At 41.9% G+C, this 11,358-nt stretch overlaps 1 protein-coding gene across 2 annotated transcripts in view; it reads right to left on the reverse strand.

The window, feature by feature from the left end:
* Positions 1–11,358, reverse strand: part of COQ8A (coenzyme Q8A) — a 42,690-nt gene that overhangs the window by 30,774 nt on the left and 558 nt on the right. Inside the window, exons 1-2 of one of the 2 annotated variants that reach the window (XM_008630389.2) lie at positions 3,554–3,711; positions 940–1,134 (exon numbers count right to left, since the gene is read on the reverse strand). In XM_008630389.2, coding sequence (XP_008628611.1) covers positions 940–1,116 — 177 coding nt within the window. In that variant the 5' untranslated portion in view covers positions 1,117–1,134; positions 3,554–3,711. Of the gene's footprint in view, positions 1–939; positions 1,137–3,553; positions 3,712–11,358 lie in introns of those variants that run through there. The other variant, XM_017730156.1, reaches the window with a different exon arrangement.

Here is an 11,358-nt window from a genome sequence, read left to right on the forward strand (position 1 = left end):
GGAGAATATTATCTCTCTCGGGTGCAAGAGGAGGACAATAACAAAACACTATCCCCATAAGCAAACACACAAGTTAGTTCTACTGCAAGCTTAACCAGAACCAAGAAAACACAGGCCCAGATTTTAGGACTGAAGCTATAGATTGCCATGATAGTCTAAGCTCATTGCACAAAAACCATTCATTAGTTTCTGCTTCAAAAATCATCATCTGAGCTACACACTCTTTTCTAAAGGATGATGAGAGAGAAGTACTACAGACAAGCCCCTTGCTTTCAAAAGATGGCAGCACAGCAAATGTGAAGCTCTTATAAATCTATCCCCACCTCTGATGAGAGAAGCTGCTGTCTGGCTTTCCTTATGTTCCTCATTTGAAAGGCAGTTCTGAAAATCCAGCCTGGGCTGTTAAGTGGTGAATGTGCAAACACCTGACCCTGAGCCACTCTGAAAAATATTACGTGCACCAATTTTGCCAAGAAAGGCAGCAGCACCGAGATAAATCCAATGCATTCTAAAAGAGCTCCTTCATTCAGTCAAGGAGAGGTAAATCAACGCCTGAAGTTTAAAGTACACTCTAAATAACAAAGCTGCTGAACAGTCTTAGCAAGAGCTTGATCTTTGACAAGATGAGACTAACAGAGCACTTTTCTTATTCAGCATGTCTTAAACACTCAGTAATGGAAACAGAAACACTCTGCAGTAACATTCCCCTCCCATTCCTGCCCAAGCACCTTCCACACCCCATAGATTCCAAAGAATTCCCAGAGCATTGCAATATTATTATTATTATTATTATTATCATCATCATCATCAATCCCGCACTTCAGAATTAGGCTCTCAATCAAGATGTGAGTTCACAGACACTCGCACAACAAAACCAAAAAAGTACCTGGAGAAAAAGCAAAACATCAGACTAGACTGTGCACAAAGAGTTTTGCTTACCTGCACTTTCCCCAAGGCAGAACTGAACTGTTCTTCAGCAGTGGCCTGGAGAGTCTTCGCAATGGTAACTGCATCTCCCCCGAGGAGCACCTGCCGAAGCTGTCCTGCCTGGGTTTCCAGGATCGCTTTACTGAGCTTGGTCAAGCCCCTCATGACCATGATGGCATCACCCGCCATGACTGATGTCTTTCTGTGCTGAAAGATAAAAAGGGAGAGGGGGCAGGGAGACAAGGTGTCAAGAACAAATCTGCAACAGGTTTCACATCACCTGAGAGTCAATAGCACGTCCCTGGGAAACGGCATCCTGCTTTGGCAAGCAGCCACCATGGGAGCTTGTCTGCAGCCCAGACAGCACCCAGGCCAGCCTGAGTGACACATACTTAGCTGACCTTACCAGGACTCCCCACAAATATCCAAGTTACCAATGACCAGGGAAAGCAAAGACAGGTAAATGTCAGTAACACTGCAAAGATGGGCTTGATTCCTTCCAGATGTTAAAAGTGGATTAAAAACATTAGCATTTGACCTTTAATTTTTATGAGGCCCTGGAACGTGTTCTCAGATCCTGATAGCACCAATGAAGCCCACTGTCACATTCCATTCCTGCCCTGGAGCTGTGCCTGCTCATTTTACATGGCCAAATTTCTTTACTCCCACACCAATGATTAAGCTTCATCCATCCTCCAAAGTAGTCTGCTCCATCCCCAACTTGTAGCTCGCTCTGCTGCTTTTAACTGGAAACTTAAGCATGCTCACAACACCTGCCTATCACAGCATTTGCAAAGTGCTGCACTACAGTGCTGAACTTTTGACTCAGTCCCCCTTCCTTTTCAAGGGGCTCCATCTCAGATTTGTAACAGCCTGTGCAATTTCAGTGTCTTCAAACACGAAGTGGACTCTGCAGGATGCAGGACAGAGTGTGTCTGACAAGAGTTAATGTCCATCGACTCCTTTGGCTCAGCCTAGATCCAAACTAAGGCTCAGGACACCGCCTCTCCTACATCACTGTGGTTCACACAAAAGAAATCCAGTGGCTGGGGTGCAAAACCATTTTGCAGGGAAGATTTTTCACCTGCTTATTTCACTCATCTTCTATACCTTTAAAGCACAGACAGGGTCATGGTGCCAGGACTGGCTCAGCTGCACATGTTCCCATCTTTACTGACACAGAAGACAGAGGCACGCAGTTGGAACAAGATGCTGACTAAGGTCCAACCTTTTGCCTACACAGCATTTCTCTGTAATGATCTGAAGAGAAAAAAAATTGTCCTGACTGCAGTAGGGATGGAGCACTAGTCTAAGGCCACATATATAAGTTACTTCCTAGGTAGGTACACAGGTATCAATTCATTTTTAGAAGATAACCTGTCAATGTGTACATGTAATCAACTATGAATGTTAATACACTGATGTGGCACAAGGGGTCCTGAGTCAACAGTACACAAGGCATTACACTGCAGACCACAAGCAACTGGATCCAGTTACCTTCTCAGGAAACACAAGGCCTGTCTCAAACATGTCAGCTGTACCAGTCATGAAGGAGAAGAATGGACTGCTAAAGCTAAATTTCTGTCTAAGTACACAATTTTGCTGCAATCACACATGAAATGCACAGATTATTACAGAGAGAACTTCAGAGAGACATTATTATGCAAATGCAGGATAAAGCCCAGTTACTGGGATATTTGTTTAACCACTGTTTTATCAGTGATCAGAATCAGGAACAAGCACTGCAGCCAGAAAGTGTTACACTTACTTGTTAAGTAAAAAGGACAGTCAAGTACTTACAACAAATCTGGGCATGACAGATTAGCTGTAAAAATAAAAACCAAGCCCACCTAGGTCATTATTCTGTGGTTCTCCTTACAAGACCTATCCATATGCTCCAGACCTCTAAGAAGTGTTACTCCTGCATCTCTCCGAGTTTAATCACTATGATTTGTTTTAACCTTGTATAATGCACTTTTAAACTCAAAAGTTGCCTGTCAGGTAAGGAAATCTACTCTGTCAACAGGAAGTGTTTTTCTACCCCTACATCTTCACACTGGAAATTTCCACATGGATCTCACTCAAAGCTTTTATTTGCAGGCTGTCCCTGCAATTCAAATAAGGCAAAGAAACCAGCCAACAACCCAGTACTGTCCCAGCTGAAGTGGGACCATTCAAAGGTTGCCACTATTAAGAAATAAGTGCTTTTGTGATCACAAGTATTAACAGCAAGGAAAGCTTGAGTGCAAAAAAAGTTCATTTCCTCCATCCCAAGAAGGGCAACAAAAGGTAAGCCAATACAGATTTAGACAACACACACACAAAAAAAATCCACTTTTAACATGTATTCTTACTAATCAACAGTAGTAAAACTATACACTCCTTTTACCCCAAAACAACCAAAGACCTTGTTATGAAGTGACAGTTATGATATGCTAAATATGCATTTTTTAAAAGAAATAAATCTCCAAACAAAATTTCAGGGAAGCTAATGCAGCCAAAAGTAGAAAACATACATTGCACAACACTCATTCAATCCTCCACTGCTAAATATATCAGCAAGCAAAGAGGACCTATGGCCCTGCACAGTTTTGGCTACAAGACACTGGACTGGGCACACTCTTACCCGTATCCTTCTGACTTCGATGGTATCAGCCCCACCTCCTCTGCACAGCAGCTGTAACCACCTAGGTACCAGGTAAGTGGTCTGTTAGCTCAGAAGCATCAGGAACATGCTCCTATGCAGTGCTGCCAAAGGACAGGCTATTCTAAATAAAATATATGCAAGATAATCAAGAAGGTAAAAGACTACACACAAAAAAATAACCAAGCATTAGGAAAATTACCTTTTTCTTCAACCAAAAAAGCGATAAGCACAAGCAAGGACAAGAGACAAAACCTGAGAGAGAGGGAGCACACACTTCTGAGAAGGCTGGTACTGTACCCAACAACTACACTTGTGTTAATACCCAGCACAGATAGTGGGCAAAGCATTCTTTCTTTCTTTCCCCCTAAGACAAGTTCTATTCATACCCTACTAAACCAATAAATACAGTATAAGCAAGCTCTATCAGAAAGAGATTTAGGGAGTGGTTCCAAAGGGAATTAGTCCAAGTGTACAAAGTCTGTATCACACTTGACTTGCTCCCTGAGGATTCTTTATCTAGCTCTAGAGAAGTGGGGCACTGCTAGCACAGAGCATGGACAAGTCAGTTGTGTCTACAGAAGCTGTCAGAGTGCCTCTAACCTGGACTGAAGAGGGCTGACAAGTGTTGATCATGAGCCCTTTTCCAAAAATAGGCAGAGTCACAGACGTGGCTTAGTAAGCTTCTCACAGTTGAACAAACCCCCAACACCTTCCAGCACGAGGAAGCTCGAGCCAAGCCATCCTCGGACACCAGGCAAGGTCTGCACAGCAGGCAAGAGGGGCTTCTACAGGTTAGATGCCACCTGATTCAGAGCCCTGCTGTAACAGCAAAACTAAACCAATGCCTGGGATGCTCCTGTGTGCAACAGTCCTCAGCCTCACAACCCACCATCCTCTAGAGTGAATGACTGCCAAGTGTTTCCTCCCCTTTTCAACATTCCGGATTATTGGACTGAAGGTTTAAGCACGTGTAGCAAGATATGCAGCATATCAGAGGTCAAAACAGACACCAAGAGCCTCACTACAAGCAACAGAGGAGAAATCATGCATTTGTCCTGCTTTAAAAACACATTCTTCCATTCATTCCCTTTCTTTTCCATGTGCTAATATGTGCTCCTACAGACACACGGATCTGCTTCTGACTCCACGAGCTTTTTTCCAGATGCTTGTACAGTGAAATGTCTTAGGACAGACCAAGTTTAAACATAAGATTTCTAATCATGCAGACAAATAGCAGAAACATTTCTGGAAGCTTTCTGTGCATGACAACACAGCCTTTTTCACTTTATGGGAACTACTTCTACTATCAACACTACGCCAAACATCCAAACACTGCTGAATAATTTAGAAAACAAAACAACATAGCACAAAACAACCAACCAAAGAAGAAACAATGAAACAAAACCCAGAGCAGTTACACAGCAGCCCATATTCCCCCTCTCAGGTCTGCAGTTTTAACTGCCTTCTTTATCTTAAATTTTTATTTTAAATAAATGAAACAAAAATGAATAATATTAGTTTGGACAGGTAGTAAGGTAGATAATTAGGTATCACATTTCAGGAAGAGAAAGCAACCTCTACATCTTCCCTCTCTCCATTATCATTTATTACAATCACTGTTATCTTAGCTGTATCTAAACAAGGACTAAAACCCTGGCTTCAGTGTTATAACCACCCACACCATCAGAGCAAGTGTGGCAAGAGTATACTGAAATAAAAATAATAAACACCACAAACAAGATGCAGAAGGCCAGATACTCAGGACATTGTTCCATGGCCATGAACCAACAGTAGACTAAGTTCAATATAACTATTATTCATTAAGATGCTCTGTAACTGTTCTTTTACAGATTTTTTTTCACTTCTTTTTATGTTTGTTGCCATACCAACCCTTTCATGTGATCCTTTCATTCATGGCCTTTTTCAGTTCCATCACACACTTCCCCACCAGTTCCTTTGATACCAGATTGTCAGGTCCCTACCTAGATGTGTTTTCATTAGCTGGATTCCTTGGGTTGCAGCTGACCCAAATTTTAACCATGCAGGGCAAAAAACCAGCATTTTAAAAGGAAGAAGTTGCCATCATCCTTTAAATCAAACTGAAAATCCACCTTGCTTATCCTTCATTCTTCCCCCTCCCCATAACTCCTATACATTCCAGCTCCAAAAGAAATGTCTTTTAAGATGTGACCTATAACAGAACTGAGGACCCCTATATTTGATCGTGCCCGTGGCTTGCACTCAAGCCCCCTTAAGCTGAATTCATCAAGTCTCTGAAAGCTGCTTTACAACCACCCTTACACAAAGCAGTTTGCCAATGCCATTTAAAACAAACACCTTTGAAGGGCAGGCGGACTGGTTTGCTTCCTAATCACTACAATAGCAGAACATACACTGATAAAAATGGGCTGCTTGGCAGACAAATACCTCTTTCCACCAAAATTCAGAAGGCTTAGCACTCATTTGTGGCAAATGACAGCTAGTTCAAAACCAAATTTTCCCCATAAATGGCTTGACACACATAAGAGTGAAAAGAATGCTTGGACACTTTAAAAGTAAGCACAGCCTGCTTTATTTTAGGCACAGATACATCCGTGCTAAGTGAATGCTCTGGACCAACAGCCCAGTTTACTTCTTCCTGGACAATGTCTGGGGACATGCAAAAGCATAGTCACAGCCCACACACCTGGAATTAACACAGCATCTTTCTACACACAGATGGAAAAAATCCACAAAGATCTAGAAATAATTTACCCACGATTAAGATTTACCACAATTAAGAGAGCACGTTACAAGCCTCATTACACATCACCTCTGATATGCCTTGACATAATACCCTAATAAATCTGGTCCTGTGCACATGTTGTTTGCTGTCACACTGAGGTAGATCCAACTCAGTTGCTGTGATTTTAAGGTCACTGCTTGTTCACTTTTCCCCAAGAATGTGATTTCTGTCTGCTCCTGAGAATTAAGTCTCCGCAGTACGGGGCCCAAAATAATAGGGAAAAAAAAAAATCTATTTATCTCATTTGCAAGGCAAAAGGTTTTGGGCCATTGGGATGATTTCAATCTGGAGTTGTATCTATACCAAACACACAATCTTTGTATTACCTCTGTTATCAAGAGGAAAGGGAAAAAGAATAAGAGGACAAAAAAAAAAAAAAAAAAAAAGGGTTTTCTTGTCCATTTACGCAGTGGGCCATGCTTATGAGTGGACTCTGGATTAATGTTACTTCCCACGCACGTGGATCATGCACTCAGCAACAAGGACAACAGTGCCTTAAAATCAAAATGGAGCATGACCTCCAAGCACACAGATTAATATGAGATTCTGGCAGATGCAGTATTTGAAGCATGTACTTAAGAAACAAAACTACTATAAGATGAAACCTTTATTTAGGTTTATGGCAAGTTTACACATAAGCACAGTTCCCAAGTCACCCCATCAACAGTAACATACAGCATTACTTTAGAAGACAAATCCCCTACATCTATATGGAATAACTCTACCTAGCAGTATTTACAAAAAGGTCACACTAAAGCTCTTCACTGATCATATACAAACACTGAGCTTCAAACAAAATCTGAACATTACAAACACCTTCCCCAAGTCTGCAGAGCAGCTCCATTCTCTCAGTCACTTCAGCAGTTAGAGCAGAAGAGACCACCAAAGCTCAGCTCCCTCTGATGCACAGGGAGCCAGTCCCTGCCTGATGCACAGTTCTGCACAGGAATCAACAGAGCTCCCCACTGGTCTTGTACTCTGAATCAGAATATAAAGTATAAATGAGGGAGATTATCAATTTGCAGCTTTTTTTTTTTTTTTTGCATACACTGTTACGCTGCAATTGTTTTTATTGGAAGTTTTGACTTTTCAAAAGCACAACAAGTCCAATTTAGGCACTGGAAACCAATAAAGTGCTATAACTCACAAACAAGTGCAGATTCCTTTATACTCAAGTACGGCACTACTTAAAGCAAAAGTCTTGAGAAAAATAGCAGCTCTTCCTCTTGCATTTAAACACACGCCCCTCTTCACTTATAACTCTCAAAAAGCTAAGGAAAGGGGACTGATATCACAGCTGTCTACTTTAGAGGGAAGGGAGTAAGTGACCTACCAAAACTTACACCACTTGTCAGGCATGGGGTCCGGAACAGAATCCCAGGGCTCTCCATAGTCCACTGACCCTTACAGCACACAGCCTATCCCTACGAGTCCTCTAAATGCCCACCTCTATAGATCAAAGCCAAAACAAGGATTTAGAGCCTTGGTTTGCTGACCACCTAAACAACATACTGCCAACAGTCATCATTAAATGCCACGCTGGCAACGGCTTCTCGTCAGACCCTTTCTAAGAACTAGACACAACCTGTAACTGTGCTGTACACCTGCTCTTCCTCAGGTATAAGCAGGTATTTTGCTCATCACCCTTTGTGTACACCAGGACAGACCCTTGCACACCACACCCCGAGTCCCTGTTATCAAGTCCCTAAGCAGTGCCCCCGCAGGTCTCTCTGGGTGGCAAACACACCCCCTGTGCCGAGCACAACCCCTCTGCCACCACTGTGAGCAGCAGGCAAACACCACAGCCACTGATCCCACTACTGATCCTATCTGTATAGATCTCTCATGGCTTCCAACCTTGCCCTGGAAGCTGGGGTGAGGTTCCAATTTAGCAACTTAGAACACATCCTAGTCTATTCATAGCCCCCTGACATGCCAGCACCCTGGCTGTGGGAGCTTTCTTTTTTCTGGCTGTCCCAAAACCTCCTTGCAAGAAGAGGACCATAGGCAAAAAAAGACTACCTCAAGAAGACATAAACTGATCTCTGTGCTGCAGGGGAACAGATCTATCAGAAGCAACAGTTCCTGCACGACAGCTCTGCCACAGACAAGTTATTTCTGTCTGCTCCTGCTCCCCACACATAGGTACTTTTGAGGGTAAATGAAAGTAATGAGCTCTATATTTCTCAAAACTTACAATTAAACCTAACCTGCAAGCTCTCAAACCTGATACAGAATCTGTAATCTACAACTGTTTATTCTCTCTATGTACAGGTTTAATGAAAACACACTCTACATAATATAAACATACTGCCTTTCCAAACTAGAAAATCCAATCTTTTTGCAGCTTATACAGTTCCCTTTGAAAATCCCCAAACTCCCAGAGTGAATTCTGAAAGGCCATGCCCCACAAAGCTTTGCTATGCAATGTAAGATGCTAGGCTTACTGATTTCAGAAGGGTCCTCTAAAGGAAACACTCAAGCCACATGCAGTTTACTGCCCAGTCGTTCTCCCTTCCATCTCTTCCCTAATCCCGACTACTCTCTTGATGACCACTTTGACCATATCAAATTACGAAGAGGATTTAATCCTTCCAAATGGCACAATCCAGACAACACAAGAGCTGTGACATTTCAGAACACTGCCCCAAGCCCTCTTATAGTTCATTTGTTCAGCAGACCCAGAAGAAAACCAAGGCATGCAACTAGTTTAAAAGGAGGCATGAATAGTAATGAAAGGGGCCACATAAAGATCTAATCTACACAGAAAACCAGGACAAACTACAGAGGCAAAACAAACACAGTAAGAGAACTTTGTAAGTGGAAGTTACCACCTGCACATCACAAAACAGCTCTAGGATCATACAGACCATAAGCAGATCGTCCTTCCCGGTGTCTCTACATACAGAATCTACAGAGTCTTTAAGAAAAAGACAGAGTCTTATGCAGCTTCCAGAAAAAAACACCTATTTTTTTAACTCTGGATATGCATGCAGACTTGTTTAAGCAGACATATGAACTTGGAAAGTTTCCGAAAGCCAGCTCCACAGACTGACAGCTAAGTTTTTCCAAGCAAGTAATGTCATTTTCTATGCTGCAAGAAGCTCACAGAACATTTCAGAGACTGAATAGCTGGAACTGAACATGCTTCATTTAGCTCTACACCTCTACTGACTGACAAAGCACAAAAGCCATTAAAATAAAGTGCAGAAACACAACTGTGCAAAGAAAGGGAAAAACTTGTGTATCCTGTAATTTCTTGGTCTTTGCCACCAGCTCAGATTGATTTAACTTTGCCATCTACTGTATGGGGAGGGAAGGGGAGGTGAAAGGAACAAAACAAGTGGCACCTAAAAAATTGAGAAGCTAAAGATAAAAAATTGAATGTGAAGATAGGAATGTGCCTATAAAATGAGCTTTCACTGCTGGGCGGGAAAGCAGACAGTGATTGAACTCACACCCTCAAACTACTGTGCTTCACTGCCAGCTTGCATCTTAGCTCCAATGCAAATAACCAATTTTCTTCTTCAGGTCCTGAAGGAGAGCAGGCACTCAGAGAACAGGGCAGCACTTTTAGCACTTTTATAAAACAAGCTGAAAGAAAAGCTATTCTTCTCCTAAAGCTGCTCTGTTCCAGAATATACAACTCCATAAGGCAAAAAAACCTCCTCTTCCAGACTTCTTTCTTTAGCAGTTTTAGAGGGAGAAGACAAGAAGACCTACATCACACTGGAGATGTGATTCCTGAATACTGCTTCAGACTCACTACCTCCATCCTAGGCTGGACTGTTCACCCAGTAATACAGATTTAAGGAAAAAGAGAAATGCTTATTCATGCACCAAGCCAAGTCCTGAGATGCATTTGGCAAGCCACCTGGATCAAACAATTTATACCATGCACATTGACACACAAGATAACAGACCATGAGACACACACCATCCCTGGAACCCTGGTTAAAACAATAAAGAAAAAACAAATGCAGACAGAAAAAAAAATAAACCAATCTCTACCTAAAAAAATCCCAACTCCATAAGTAGTCAACTAGTTTCAACATAAAAAATTAAGAAGCAGGAATTCAGCTCCTATCCCTTGTCCCCTCACAGATTCCAGAAAAATAATACAGCCTGACAAACAGGCTGTGAAACAACAGACCACCACTTGCCTGTAAAAGGACTACAAGCCAAAAAAAGTTCTGTTCTTGCTGCATGGATGCATTGAGCTATTATCAACTTGTGTTAGCTATCACAAATGAATTAACCAGAGCCGCACTGGCCAGCACAGAATTCCCCTTGGCAGGAGTGAAACAAGGTGATCAGCACTCAGACAGTAAAGGCACGAGGCAGTTCCCCACATGTGGCCTTTTCTTCTACTGATCTCACTCCTTCATTATTAAAAGGGAGACACAGTCAAAGCACAGCAGGTCAGCCATTTTTTTCCCCATTTCGAGTAAGACTGGACAATACAAAACTGTTTATTCTAAACGTATCTTATTAAAGGTTACCAAGGTCACTGCTAACTAACAGCAATGAAAAAAACATTTACAAAATACAAAATGAACTCTCCTAGTCTAAGAGCAAGATTCTTGCTTGCTCTTGCTAGCTGCAGTTCCTGTGAACTGCAGCTAAACTCCTTCTAGTAACGTATGAATGTTCTTATCACACAGCAGAGAAATGTAAATATACCAATATTCCCTTAGACACCAATCTGCATTCAGTCTGTATAAGGAACAATTTCTTAATCCCTCCTGAAGTCTTGAGCTACTGTTGACTTTAGCCACTATCCTTCTGCACCCAGTGCCAAGACTTATTTTGCATATGCTCAATTAATACACCCGAGTGCAACAAGACAATCTAATTTAAAGACAAGCAACACAGAAACAAAAATCAGAAATTGTTAGGTTAATTCTTTTTAGGAAAACAATACTTTCAGTTATTGAAAGAAAAGCTTTCATTTCCTTTCATAACACTGACCACAAAGTCTGGATTTTCATTTTACAGA

The sequence above is a fragment of the Corvus brachyrhynchos genome, unplaced genomic scaffold (genome assembly GCF_000691975.1).
Source record: "Corvus brachyrhynchos isolate BGI_N302 unplaced genomic scaffold, ASM69197v1 scaffold101, whole genome shotgun sequence".
In the NCBI taxonomy this organism is placed as follows: domain Eukaryota; kingdom Metazoa; phylum Chordata; class Aves; order Passeriformes; family Corvidae; genus Corvus; species Corvus brachyrhynchos.